This window comes from Manis javanica, chromosome 14 (genome assembly GCF_040802235.1).
Source record: "Manis javanica isolate MJ-LG chromosome 14, MJ_LKY, whole genome shotgun sequence".
Taxonomy (NCBI): domain Eukaryota; kingdom Metazoa; phylum Chordata; class Mammalia; order Pholidota; family Manidae; genus Manis; species Manis javanica.
Window position 1 is genome coordinate 57,449,863 of NC_133169.1, and position 13,600 is coordinate 57,463,462.

At 39.1% G+C, this 13,600-nt stretch overlaps 1 protein-coding gene and 1 long non-coding RNA gene across 2 annotated transcripts in view; one reads left to right on the forward strand and one right to left on the reverse strand.

The window, feature by feature from the left end:
- Positions 1 to 10,624, forward strand: part of MEGF10 (multiple EGF like domains 10) — a 161,088-nt gene extending 150,464 nt beyond the window's left edge. The window contains exons 21-25 of the mRNA XM_073221906.1: positions 683 to 810; positions 2,150 to 2,273; positions 6,807 to 6,851; positions 7,628 to 7,834; positions 9,112 to 10,624. Of these exons, the coding sequence (XP_073078007.1) occupies positions 683 to 810; positions 2,150 to 2,273; positions 6,807 to 6,851; positions 7,628 to 7,834; positions 9,112 to 9,281 (674 nt within the window). The 3' untranslated portion in view covers positions 9,282 to 10,624. The remainder of the gene's footprint in view (positions 1 to 682; positions 811 to 2,149; positions 2,274 to 6,806; positions 6,852 to 7,627; positions 7,835 to 9,111) is intronic.
- On the reverse strand, positions 6,874 to 9,654 carry LOC118972010 (uncharacterized). Its single transcript, XR_012125195.1, has 5 exons — positions 9,515 to 9,654; positions 8,772 to 8,933; positions 7,712 to 7,844; positions 7,444 to 7,524; positions 6,874 to 7,341 (listed from the first exon to the last, which is right to left on the reverse strand). It is a non-coding gene; the product is annotated as an uncharacterized lncRNA (long non-coding RNA).
- Positions 10,625 to 13,600: the final 2,976 nt, after the last annotated feature.

The following is a 13,600-nucleotide window of genomic DNA, read 5'->3' on the forward strand; positions in this document are numbered from 1 at the left end:
GGGCCTGTTTCTGGGCCCCCACGGATCATTAACTGCACTGCAAACAATTTATCTAGGAAACAGTTTTTTGGTATTAGCAAATACCTGAACAGTATTTGGTTTTTGGTATTAGAATCAAGGCTGTTCTTTAAGAAAAGTCTTCTGAATCTTCCTTTCTATCACAAGTGCCCATAAAAGTAAATTTTTAAATGACATGCTCAATTGTCTAAAGCAGTAAACTGAAATTTGGAAACTTAAAATATTTATTACTGTTTGGGCAATTACTGAGGGATTTCAGGTGGGTTACAGATTTTTAAAACCGATGGGGGATACATAAAGCAGCTGATTAACTTAGAAGTACATTTCTAGTGCAGAATATTGTGGCAAGAATGCCAGGGTTTAAAAAAAGAGCGAAGTTATAGCAGAAGCAGCTTTCAAGCAATACCTTCCCAGCTTGTACAGGCCCCACAGCAAAGGGCACTTGGCTGTGGGTACTTCCATACTCTTCCAGGAGGCAGGCAGGCAGGCAGACAGATGCCTGCCGCTTCTGGAAGGCCTGCTGAGTATGCTGGGCAGGAGGAGAGTCCGCCCTGCATGTGATGTGGAGTAGTCCAAACATTTGTCCTTGTTACTCTTGCTTCCCTTTTTTCCACACAGAGGTAGGCGCACCTGCCATCTTTACCATTTCCGTCTCTTCTTGCAGAAACCCTTCCTCACAGCAATGGTGGAAATGCTAACAGCCATTACTTCACCAATCCCAGTTACCACACCCTCACCCAGTGTGCCACATCCCCCCGCATCACCAACAGGGACAGGATGACTATCGCAAAGGTGAGAGGCCATGGCTCACATCGATGAAGGTGGGCAGGGGAGAGGAAAGGAGCAAGCCTGGGTCAGGGCCCACTGTTTGCCTGATGCTGTTCCAGTAGTTTATGTATTACTTATCCCTCTAAGCAATCCTCTGGGTGCATCTTCAGATCTCAAGTTTACTGACAAAACACATGAGTAACAAGGAATGTCAGTCACTTCCAAACATAGCTCCTAGCTAGTGATGGAGGCAGCGGCAATATGAGTCAAGGTCTCCCTATCTCTCTACTGTTTGTCCTCCATTGTACCTCTTTGGAAAAATGTTTCTAATAATGCAGGAGGTTTTAAAATAATGCCTCATAGTAGACCTTCAGCAGACTCAATCCTGGGTAAAATTGCCCATTTTGTCTTTCCTGACCACATGTCTTCTAGTGCCCTTCCCTGATCACCTGTACTTTAGTAAATAAGAACAACAATCATGCATTTATTTAGGTTGAACCCATGAAATTGCATTTTTGTAGGTCAAAAGTTGTCAAATAGAAACTATGTTCCAAGCATTTCTAATCATTTCACAAATAGAAACTCATTTAATCTTCACTCAATCCTCTGAATCCAGAGTGATTATTACCCCCATTGTATAGTTGCACAGAGAGGTTGAAGACCCAGGGTTGTCGAGCCCAGAGTTGCTGCTGTAGCACCACCCAGCTCACCCCCAGTCTCCTCCAGTGCTCTAAAATCCCAAACAGTTCTCCCTTCCAATTGCCCCAAATTACATTTCTTATCTCTGTCGTCAAATTCCAGCATTCTATTAGAAGGAAACCAAGCTAATTAAGTTAATTCAGTTGCAGTTATATTAATGCAGCTGCATTTTAATTATAGTTAAGAGTTAAATGCACTTTACATTCTCCAGGGACTTTCATACTCATCATTACATTTGTTCTCGTACACATTCAGAAGGGAGGCAAAGTAGATCACCTTATCCTGTGTTCATAGCTAAGACAACTGCTAAGAGTTCCTGGAGACTCATACAAGGTCCTACAATATTTGATGGAGAGCTCTAACCAAGACTTTGTTTTTTCCAGTTCAAAGTTCCATGTATGCAAACCCAGTTAAAGTCTAATTGGCAAAGTGAAATGAAGAAGTTGAGGCAGTGGAGGAAGCAGTTGGGGCCAAAGGCCATGTACTTCCACTGCCTGCTGATGTCCACCATGTTGGAAATGGCCACCTCAGCCCCTCTGCACAGCCTCATTTAAGAACCGGTCCTTGACACCTGCCATGGACGAGCTTTCCCCAGATCAGTAACACCGTGTTGGGCCACACGGCATTATTTTTACATCTTTTTTATCGTTTATATTTTCAACAGTCAAAGAACAATCAGCTGTTTGTGAATCTGAAAAATGTGACTCCCGGGAAGAGAGGCCCTGTGGTGGACTGCACGGGCACACTGCCAGCGGACTGGAAACACGGAGGCTACCTCAACGAGCTCGGCAAGTTCCCCCAAGGGCCGTCCTCAGCAAGCTCCTCTGCCTCCCAGTCACCGCAGATAGTCATAGATGCGTATCTGCGCCAGAGCAGGCTAATGAAAATGTGCATGAGAAGACAAAATAATAGAATTGTGCCCAGTATCTGTATGGGGCTTATTACTGTCCTGAGCACTTTTTTATTTAACGAACATTTATTGAGTTCCTACTGTGTTCCAAGAACTGATAATGAGACAAGGATTTCTGCCTGCTCATAGCACCCATTCTAACTCTACATACGTTAACTTAACCTCATTGTCACAATTAACACTGATAGGTACTGTTCTTATCATCATCATCTCCATGATATGGCTGAGAAACTGAGTCATAAACGGGGTCAGTAACTTAAGTAAGGTCTCAAAGCCTATTAAATGATAGAACTGGGATTTGAACCCAGTCAGCTTTTTACCAGGATGTGGGCTCCTCTTTGCTCTCTCTTAATATAAGGCACCCAGACTTGAGGCCTTCTCCCCCTGTAGGTAAAAAAAAGAGAGAGATCAACAGCGATATAGTGAGTCGGAAGTTCACAGATGCTTTGGAATCAGGACACTTCACACTCTTCAAAGTTATCAAGAAGCCCAAAGAGCTTCTGTTGAGGTGGATTATATATATTGATAATCACCAGATTAAAAATTAAAACTGAGACCATTTAAAATCATTACTTATTTACTTACTTATTTATAATAACAATAATCTCACTTCATGATAACAAAATGCATTTTTATGAAACACAACCCTATAATATCTTTGTATTGTGACAGATGGTAACTACACTTACTACAGTGAACATTTAGTCATGTGTATAACTGTTGGATCACTATGTAGTACACCCAAAACTGATGTAATATTGTGGATCAATTATGTTTCAATAAAAACATTTTTAAAAAGAAAGGAAAAACAAATTAAAAACACTCCATTTTCAAAAAAAATTAGAAAAGCAGCATTGTCTTCCCCTTTTATAAGTCTCTGTAGCATCCAGCTTCCTAGAGAATCACTAGATTCTTGGAGCTGCCTTTGCATTCAGTCAGTGGTGATCTTACACTTGGTGTAGCTCCTGGAAAACTCCACCATACTCTCGATGGAGAGTGAGAGTGAAAAATGTAAATAACATCATGTTATTATGAGAATAGTTTTGATCTCTTGTCCTTCCAGCAAAAGGGGTGGCAATTCCTGGACCACAATGTAAGAACTTAAAGAATGAGACCCCACTGAGTATATGGTGGCCTTTCCAAGCATGTGCACCTTATTTTCAGGGAGGAGCTTGGCCATCCAGTAATTAACGAGTGTGTGGTGCATTATGGGTATGAGTAACAAACGCTGTCATCATTTGTATTTATTTGGTGGTTAGGGCTGCTAGGAAACCCCATTTTGAATTTCAGATAAGCAACTAATATTTTTACTATAAATATATCCCAAATATTACATGGGCATACATATACTAAAAATTATTTGTTATTTCTCTGAAATTCAAATTTAACTGACTTTCCTGTGTTTTGATTTGCTGAATCTGGCAATTCTCCTGGATGGGTCCTTCCATGAATCTTATTTTGTAGAGGAATCAACTGGGAAGCACAGAGAGATTAACTCTCTTATCCGAACTTTCATCAAAGGAAGTGGGTAAAGCCCAGTCTTGAAGGGGGTCTTCTGACTGCTCTCCGTGACCTTTCTGGGAATACCATATACGCCAGGTCACCTGAGCCAAATGTAACAGCTAATTCTGTGGGCTCTGGAAACCCCTCTTACTATAGAAAAGCAAATGTGTAAGTAGGAAAACGAGGACAAATTATTTACTTTCATTTGCTGTCTACACCAACATTATCAATTAGGATGTGTATTTATAAACCCCTCCTAAAATTATTTATGTGCGAGATTCACAATATGCTTTTTGGTGAAATCATTTAACATTAGGGGGATTTTTTTGTAAAAGCTTAAATAACATTAATAATTTTGCTCTAAATGGATATTGGGAAAATAGCACCCATCACTAATGAGGGAAAGGCTATCATTTGCCCTGATTCCAGAGCACACAGCCACTGCAACAGGCATGTATAAACTTCTCTGCTTTCTGTCTCAATGAGACCCACGGGACTGATTGTGGGGAATGTAAAATCCATATTGGAAATTCTGGATCACCTTTATGTGTTTCCATCCAAGGGTAATTCTGCATTTAATGTCCCTTTAAGGTTGTAGCACAGAGAAAGTCTTCCCTTCCCAAGAACTGAGTGAGGCACATTCTGGATGATGAAATGTGGAGGTGTTTTAAAGATGGAAAAGTCATGATGTCTGAAAGAGCCCTGTGCTTGACACAAAAGCCCTGAGATAAATTCCTGGTTGTTATATGACACTGGGTCAATCACCCTCTCGAGGCTGATTGGTTTATTTATAAAATAGCAATGATGATCCTGTTCTGGCTCATTTATATGAGTTAGATTAAACCAAGCATTTGAAAGCATCTGTCCAGAGATTGGGACATCCAGGAGTTTATGAGGAATCCTCCTGTTCTCTTGTTAGGACAGCACCCTGGTCTTCCACAGCAGTGAAGAGAATATCTGGCAGCGGAGGCTGATCTCACCACCCCAACTCTTGTTCCCAAATTTACTATGTACCCCATGCTGCTGCTCTCTTTAAACCTCATGGAGAAGGCTAGCCATTGCATGGCTAATACCAAAATGAGTGTTTAATAAGACTTTGCTACTGTTTGGAAATGGCCAAGGGAATTTGGCAAAGAGTAACATAGAGTTCCAGGGAGCTCTTGGAGGCCACAGGCCCTGCCCATCTTCATGGGGTCCCTTTACAAAGTCTGAGAATCCCCAAGACCAGCCTCAGGATCAGTAATTTACTAGAAAGACTCACAGAACTCCCTGAAAGCTGTTATAATCCTGGTTACAGTTTATCACAGCCTAAGGGTACAGATTAAAATCAGCCAAGGGAAGACATGCAGTGGGTGAGGTCAAGGAAGGGTCAAAGTAGGAAACTTCCAGTTGGCCTTTCCCAGTGGAATCAAGGAAGGAAGGCACTAACTTCTGCAGCACTAACAATACACAAAGTGTTACCAACCAGGGGAGCTCACCTCAGCCTTGGTGTCTAGAGTTTTTATGAGGGGTTGGTCACTAGATATGGCCCCATGTGGTTGACCTTCAGTTACCAGCCTGTCTGGAGGTCAAACTGATGCCAGGTGATCCAAATCTCTCCCATGTGCCACTTTCTTAGACTATACAGAGTAGCTCTATAGCCCTAAGTCTTACCTAGGCCCCCAGGTAGACAAAAAAACACTCTTACTGGGCAGAACATTCCAAGGACTTAGAGATCACCTTGCAGGAACCAAGGGCAAAGGCCAGACCTCTCTCTGGGAAGGTTAATTCCTCACTACTCATCTTTATCCTGCCTCCCTGCACAACTGAGCGCCTCTCCCACCAGCGGGGAGCTGGGCTAGACCTCACAGCCCAGACCCAAGAGAGTGTGCCTCAGAGAGAACGTTCCCTTTTCCTGTCCTACGATGATGGATTTTAACACACCCTCCCTGCTTTAGGAATCCTCTCTTTCTCCACAAAAGTGTGTCCCAGAGGAAATGACCCTCAGAACTTGAGTTTAACACCGCTGTAGGAAATGCATGCCCAGTGGTAGGGGTTCATTTCCTTACCATTCTCTTATTTATTCGAGTGTTCATCACAACCCATCACTTCACTCTGTCCATAACATTCCTTTAATCGATAAACAGAAAGGCCTTGGAATGCTTACAGATAGACTGAAGCCGAGGGCAGCATGACACATTATAGTGTCCCAGCACTGACACCGTTCACATGGCGCTGCAGAATTTACAAGGCCTTTTCATAGGCTCTCTTTTCCTTAATGATCACAACAACCTTGGGAGGCTTGGAAGGCAGGTTTCATTTTCCTCATTTTAGAGGTAAGAAAATTGACACTCAGAGAGTTTTAACATCTTGCCCCCAGTCACGTGGCTAACACAGGATGGAATCTAAGCCCTTGGTCTCAGTTTTCGTCTTGGCCGTGTCCTTTCTGCTGTGCAACCTGGAATCAAGTGTACTTGTTCACTTGTGCCTCAGTTTCTACCCTGTGTTTTTTTCTAGTATAGTTGATGTACAATATTGTATTTATTTCAAGAGTACAACATAGTGATTCAACATACCAAATGATCACCGTGATAAGTGCAGTTACCGTCTGTCACCACACCAAGTTATTGCATACAGTGTGATTGGCTGTATTCCCTAGACTGTACTTCACTGATCGGCCTTTCCCAAAGTCACTGCAAATGAGCAGGAGAATGAGCAGAATGATGTATATGTGTTTTTAAGTCTAAGCACCAGGGACGTCTGGCACACATGATCTGGTGGGAAGGTTTGAAAAGCAGCAGCCTTGATTATTTCCTGCTGTGGGGAGATGGTGGGTACTCAAACCATCCTCCTCCGTGTCCTTGGCATAGTAGGTGGATTTCCTCTTGTTTTCAGTTCTCACTGGGTATTTTGTTTTCCTTTATCACAGGTGCTTTTGGACTTGACAGAAGTTACATGGGGAAATCCTTGAAAGGTAAGGTATAAGTCTGAGGAAGAAAAACATTGATCAGAATTGCAATTTTTAAAAAAAATTTTATTTGAGAGCCTGAAATAATTTGTCAAATGAGCAAAGGTGGCAGCATAGAGAACATGTAGAATTGTTAGTGTGGTTCATTACTCCAGCAAAGACTCAAACATGGTTGACCGATGTCAAGAGAGTGTCCATAGGTAGATCTTGTTTAAGTCTGAGGGAACAGAAGTTTCAGTGTGCTGGACAATCATTCTGTTTCCTTCAAAGGAAATATGGCTTAAGGCTGAGAGAAATGTGGAAAAGGAAAGAGCAGGGAAAGTAGGAAGAGATCAGAATGGTCATTCAGGAGGAATCTGTGTAGTAACTCCATGTGCCCAGTCCTGAGGCTTCCTCCCTGAACAAATGGCTTCCTCACCACAGTAACAGAAGCTTCTCATGCTCTTGGGGGCATCAGCAGATGGTTTCTTGATTGAAGCCCTTGAGAATCCGTACACTATTAGTAAAATGGAATGGTATTAATTTTATGTGAGTGATAATCAAAACAAAATCAAGTCCATGATGTTTACATCGGTATTCAGTGAGGAGCTAAAATTACCTTATAGATGGGTAGTTTTACAGCAAGTTTTCTCCAAAATGTATAGTATTATCTGCAGCTTCAATAATTGTAGAAAACTAGCTACAAAGAAAAAGAAATAATCTGCTCAGTAAAATTATTGCCAAGGAAAAATAATGTTGTCCATGCAATAGCATTTGCTTTTTCCAACCATCTCCCTTCACAGACTTGGGAAAGAACTCTGAATATAACTCAAGTAACTGCTCCTTAAGCAGTTCTGAAAACCCATATGCCACTATTAAAGACCCACCTGTGCTTATGCCCAAAAACTCGGAGTGTGGCTACGTGGAGATGAAGTCCCCAGCGCGGAGAGATTCCCCATACGCCGAGATCAATAACTCAACTTCAGCCAACAAGAATGTCTATGAAGTTGGTGAGTTCTTCTAATGAAAGAAAGAACCTAGTATGCAATTTGTTTTTTTGGAAGCAATTTTAAAGTCTTTGAGAATACACTAGCATATAAACCATATTGAAACTTTATTGAAAATAATGGCCCTTATTTTGAATGCAACCTTTGTTTACAGTGATCATATTAATTGGCATCAAATATGTTTTTCAGGGAAAATACCATTTAGAAAATATTAGTAAGTTTTCCTTATCTCTTGCCTGGTCATCCATGTTTTGTTTTGTAACCATAGTGAATGTGTTAGCACACATGTGGAATAGCATATGTATCATATTAGCTAATATGTCAACTTAGCCAAAACAAATGGTTCAAGTGGATTAAACAGGTGGTTCCATTTCCTGTTTGCATTCATTATATTAATGTTTTTAGCAGGATTGAAACATTTTGCTTTTAAATCTGTTTATTGTATTGTAATATTCTCAGATGTGATTTGATGAAAATTAATATGAATTCGGTGTAACATTAGAGGTATTTTGGTTGCCCCTTGAAATACCATTTGGAGAAAGTTAAAACATACCAGAGCTATATCATTGGTTAGATAGCAGGACTACATATTTAAATTTTTCTCTCTATCTCTCAGTAATTTTGATTGATACTTTAAATAATTCTCTACTACTTGTAAATGAAGTGTCTAACTTAACTCTGGTTACTAGTAATTCATCTTCTGCCATAGACATTCCCTGAAAGGATATGTAACTATTTTTAAAGTATTAAGAACAGCTTTTTAAAATGGAATACATAGTATACTAAATTTATTCTTATAAGTCAGTAACAATTGCTCTTTGAATTATCCCATAAGCACACCACTGTAAAATGGGAATTCAGCTGAGGGCCTGAGTCCTAAAGTTGTGAATTTAAATGTTTCTATGAATATATAGGAACATAAGGTGCTCAGTCTTCTCACCTGTAGAGTAAGGGGTTTGGACTAGATTGTCTCCCAGGTGTTTTGCAGACAATGATTCATATCCAGGCTTTCTGTATATTCCCTTGATGTCTTCATCCCAACCGTACCATCACCCTTTTGTTCAGTGGGTCTGTCAACCCCAGAACAGGCACCTCTGTGTAACTATGAAAAGATCATATGTTTTAAAATTAATACTGCCTTATATATATATATATATATATTTTACTGCCTTATATTTTTATAAAAGCCTCTGTGTGTTTGATCTGTACAAGAAATGCCTTATTCTGTTTTTTAAAAGTTTTCCACTGCTGATAAATTAATGTGTCCCTGGTTGTCACAGAACCGACAGTGAGTGTTGTCCAAGGAATATTCAGCAATAACAGGCCTCTCGCGCAGGATCCATATGACCTCCCCAAGAACAGTCACATCCCTTGCCATTATGACCTGCTGCCCGTCCGGGACGGTTCCTCCTCCCCGAAGCGAGAGGATGGTGGTAGCAGCAGTGAATGACACAAAGGACCACTGGGTGGCCGCTGGAGCCACTTCCAGGACCACAGTGGGGTTCTTCTCCATCCTCAAGCCAGCGAGCGCCTCACGGGAATGTTCATCTACTCGGTGCAGATGGCTGCGTATGAACCAGAAAGCTCAAAGATGAGGCTGACTGACCATAGATCCTTCCATATATTGTGGCTCGGGAGGAGGTATCAATGTGATTTCCCAATCTGCTTAGTTTTAGAACTCACCTGTGAAGCGTGACTTAGTGTAAAGTCCCGGCTAAGAGCATGAGCTTGCAGACCTCCTTTGGGGGCACAGGTTGCAGCGGATGTTGGTATTAGTGCTTGAAAAATTTAAATTTAAATATTTTCTTTCTCATTCACGTTGTAGAGCTCTACCTAGGATTGTGCAGTTTGCCATAAAATTAAGTGTGAATCATTAAACATGTAGAAGAAAAGGCACATATTATTGAGTCCTTACTTTTTTTAGCTGGACTCCAACTTATAACAATAATACAAACCCAGAAAGAAACATTCTGTCAAGTGGCATACCTGAATAGACTTTGAATAAATTCTAGAAGTGGGTAGCAAATTTAATATGAAAATTTTAGACTCTTTTTTAGAATGAAGAAATATACAACTAGGATTATTTTAGAAATGCTAGAATTACTTCAGTGATCAACATGCAGGTGTACTAGGCTGATGAGTCTTCTCTGTTTGACCTTTGGCCCACCTGAGATCCATGACATTATTCTAATCACTATCCTGATCATACACGTTCACCCCCTGAGATCTGTAACATATCCACAATTATTTCATAAGCATAGAAATGAAATAATTTTATTTTTGACAGACTGGATTGAGTGAGTGTATAATGACTGGAAAAGGTTGTAAATGTTTAGTGAAACAAGATGCTTAAGTTTTGTAAACCATTAGTCATACATGCTGTAATATAGAATTAGCAGAAAGCTTTGATTAATTTTTCCCCTGGAAGTGACCGAAATATTTTTGTGCATATTTGAGAAAAGGGCACTTTCCTTTTATTAATTGTTGGTTTAGAGAAACTATGCTTAAGCTGGTCTTTTGCATTGCTAATGTGACGTGTACCCCATTTTTCATTAATTTGTATTCCCATTTTTAAGCTGTATATTCTGTGTTTTGTAGTGTTTGGATTGTTAATGAAAAAAATTCTATGTTCATTGTTTCTTGCATTATTGTCACTTATCTTTCTGCCTGATAAAAGTTCATTGTTCTTTTTTTTCTTTTGGAGGAAGAAGATGAATATATATAAATTGAATCTATTAAAATTGGTCATTACTAAAATAGACAGTAACCATAGGTGAATGGCTTATACCTGAAGTAGAGAAGCTTTCTAATATTCTATAATGGAGCTTGTTTAGATCTGGGGAAAGGGGACTGGGGAGCCACTGATATCGAACAAGTACCACAGACTGATCTCGCTAATGCATTTCATTAGGGCAATCATATAATTGATCATCCAAACTGGAACACTTTTGAGAATAAATGAAGATATTATTAATAATTTTCCTGCAATGGGCTTAAATCCAGGCAAACCAGAACAGATGTTCATCCTGTGCTTACTTACTACTCAAAAACACTTTTTATTCCAAGGTAGTTGTCTCAAGATAATGCTGATACGGTGCAAGAAAACCAGTTTCTCTTTGACCTACCTGACCAAGCCTAAAGTCTAAAAGGATCAACGAGGAAGAAACTTTATGAAAACAGTGTTCATCCATCTTTTAAAGACATGAAACCCTAGGTCGTGTCCTTTCTCCGTGAGTCAATTGAACAAATACATCTTGTGCCGCTGTCCTGCCAGTATATTACTTATGGCCGTGTCCCTGCCATTTACCCAGCTGGGCTGTCCAGTGATGGCATTTCACATCCCTGCACCTGTGGTGGGGTGCTTTGGTCAGGTTGATGATAGAACAAATACCCTTAGGGAACCCCAAAGCTAATTCAGGGAAAAAGAAAATTGCCTAGAACGTACTTTAGAAATAGTTGGTTTATGCCAACGGTTAACTACTGGCTGACATTTGGCTCTAGGGGACAAGTACCAGTCGAGATGCTTGTGGGTCAGTGGCCACAAAGAGCTCTTACTGTTAAGGAAAAAATAAGACATTTTTCCCTTTCTTTTTTAAGGATCATTTCTTCAGAGCACCGTGATAAGTTTAAGTTCCCCTATTATTCCCAGGAGATAGGTTAAAAAGAAAAAAAAACCGTATTTCTTTTCTTATTCCACTGTAAAAAAAAAAATCCTAAAACTTCATGTACAAACGCAACAGCAGCTTAAATAGAAAACCTGGGCAGCAGATGTGGACTCCAGGGAAGCCCTACGATCCCTCCCTTCCCATTCTTTCTGACAAATCAATTGCTCAAGATAAGCTGCTGTCCTGAAATGGTATTTATACCTGAGGCGATTCTTACCAGGGTTCACTTGAAACTTTTCAAAAATTAGAACACATTTAGCATTTTGGATATCGTAAAACTGCATTATATTTGGAAAGGTGTAGCTAAGAAGTCAAAATTTCCTAGATATTTTGATAATATAGTTGGGTAGTGAGAGAAATACTTTTTTGTCAGAATGAAAATTAAAGGTAAGATAAAAAGGAACTGACCAATTTTTCCCTGTGAAATTACAACCTTTTGGACCTTTCCATATGTATCAAATTTAATGTAATGGTGATGTCATCCTTCATACATAATGAATCTATTCCCATGGTCTTTGAATTCATACATATTAATATGGGGCCTTAAAACTTTCTTCCCTATATTCTATAGTGGTCAAAGCAGTGAATGAGCTTGGCCATACCCAGCAAAAGCCATTCATGTCAGCCAAACTATTATTCTTTCCCTTGAGGTTGATGTATAGAAAATGTATAAACTATTTGTATTTATACATAAACACATCAAAACTGGCCTAAATGATAGCTCATATGCTTGCTTTAGTATGGAGCATATGTTCTTTGTAGTTACATGATAAGGAACATTTCATAATTATTTGCAATGCTTCATATAAATTCCTCTCCCATACTATCATAGTACTGTTAACAGAGAGTTTAATGTGTTCAGTATGACCTCTATGGAAAATTATATTCATCAATTTCAGAAAAACCAAGGCAGAATTTTGTGATAGGACAGTTATAACCTGTTCCAACCAAGTCCATTAAAACAACTGTGTGTCACAAGAAATGGAACTACTTTATGAAAATGATCATCAACTCCAAAGAGCCACAGTAGTATTTGTCAGTTATTGGGGACTTTTCAATTGTAAATATTGTGAAAGTTGCACAAGAGTATCACAATACCATTTAGAATTCATGTCAATATTAAAAGTCCATTTACCACTTAAAATAAAATGAAATCATTAAAAATTGAGTTTTAAGGTTATGCTTTTAGAAATACATTTTCCATGTCTGGGTAACATGTCTTTATTATTCAAGGTAAATATTTAAGAGATATTTGGTCTTACAGACTTTATGTTATGAAGTGTGCATGGTTAGATAAGTGTGAATCCCATGGTATGGATGGGTATTTGTTTCTTAACTAAAGACATACAAAAAAACTGCCCTTTTAGGTCCTCTTAATGTTGGTGTCCTAACACTGGGTCTGCTTATTCTAGCTCAATATTTAGTCCAGGCTTCATTTTGATATGAACAAATAGCAATATATATTTTTTAAAAGGAAAAAAAATCAAAATACATGAGGGTTTTCTTGATTGTAGCAAATGAAAAAATGCTTTTGGTGTTAAAATATCTCTATTTTCCAAAGACAGTAAGCTCTCATCAGTATCAGCCTACATTGTCATTTATATCGCCAAATGAGTTTATAGATAAATGCAATAAACTTTCTAATTGAAAAACTTTAAAACAGTGTGTATTTCTATGTCTTATTCTACTGTTAAGTAACGCAAAGAAAAAATTCAAGATCTTACTGTAAAAATTAATGTTTTTTTTCATGTGTGGCCCCAGAGCACTTTAGATATACATTTAAAAACAATTACATTTCATTATATTTAATCACCTCTGTGTCTGCTTTCCCTTCAGACGACTGTTTCTTTAAGGACAGAGACAGCATTCTATTCATATTTGGATCCCCGGAACCCAGGTTAGTGGTTGAGGGTCAGGTCTTCTGTGAACAGCTTTAGGTTATCTTATGTGGTGGATTTTTGTTTTTTAAATCTCAGAAGCCTGTTAATGCTTTCTTTTATGATTAAAATATCTTTGAAGCATTCACTATAACACCATATTCTAGGGATCAAATATGAAAAAAACAGTTTGCCATGAGATTCTTCTTCTCTCAATAACTGTATTT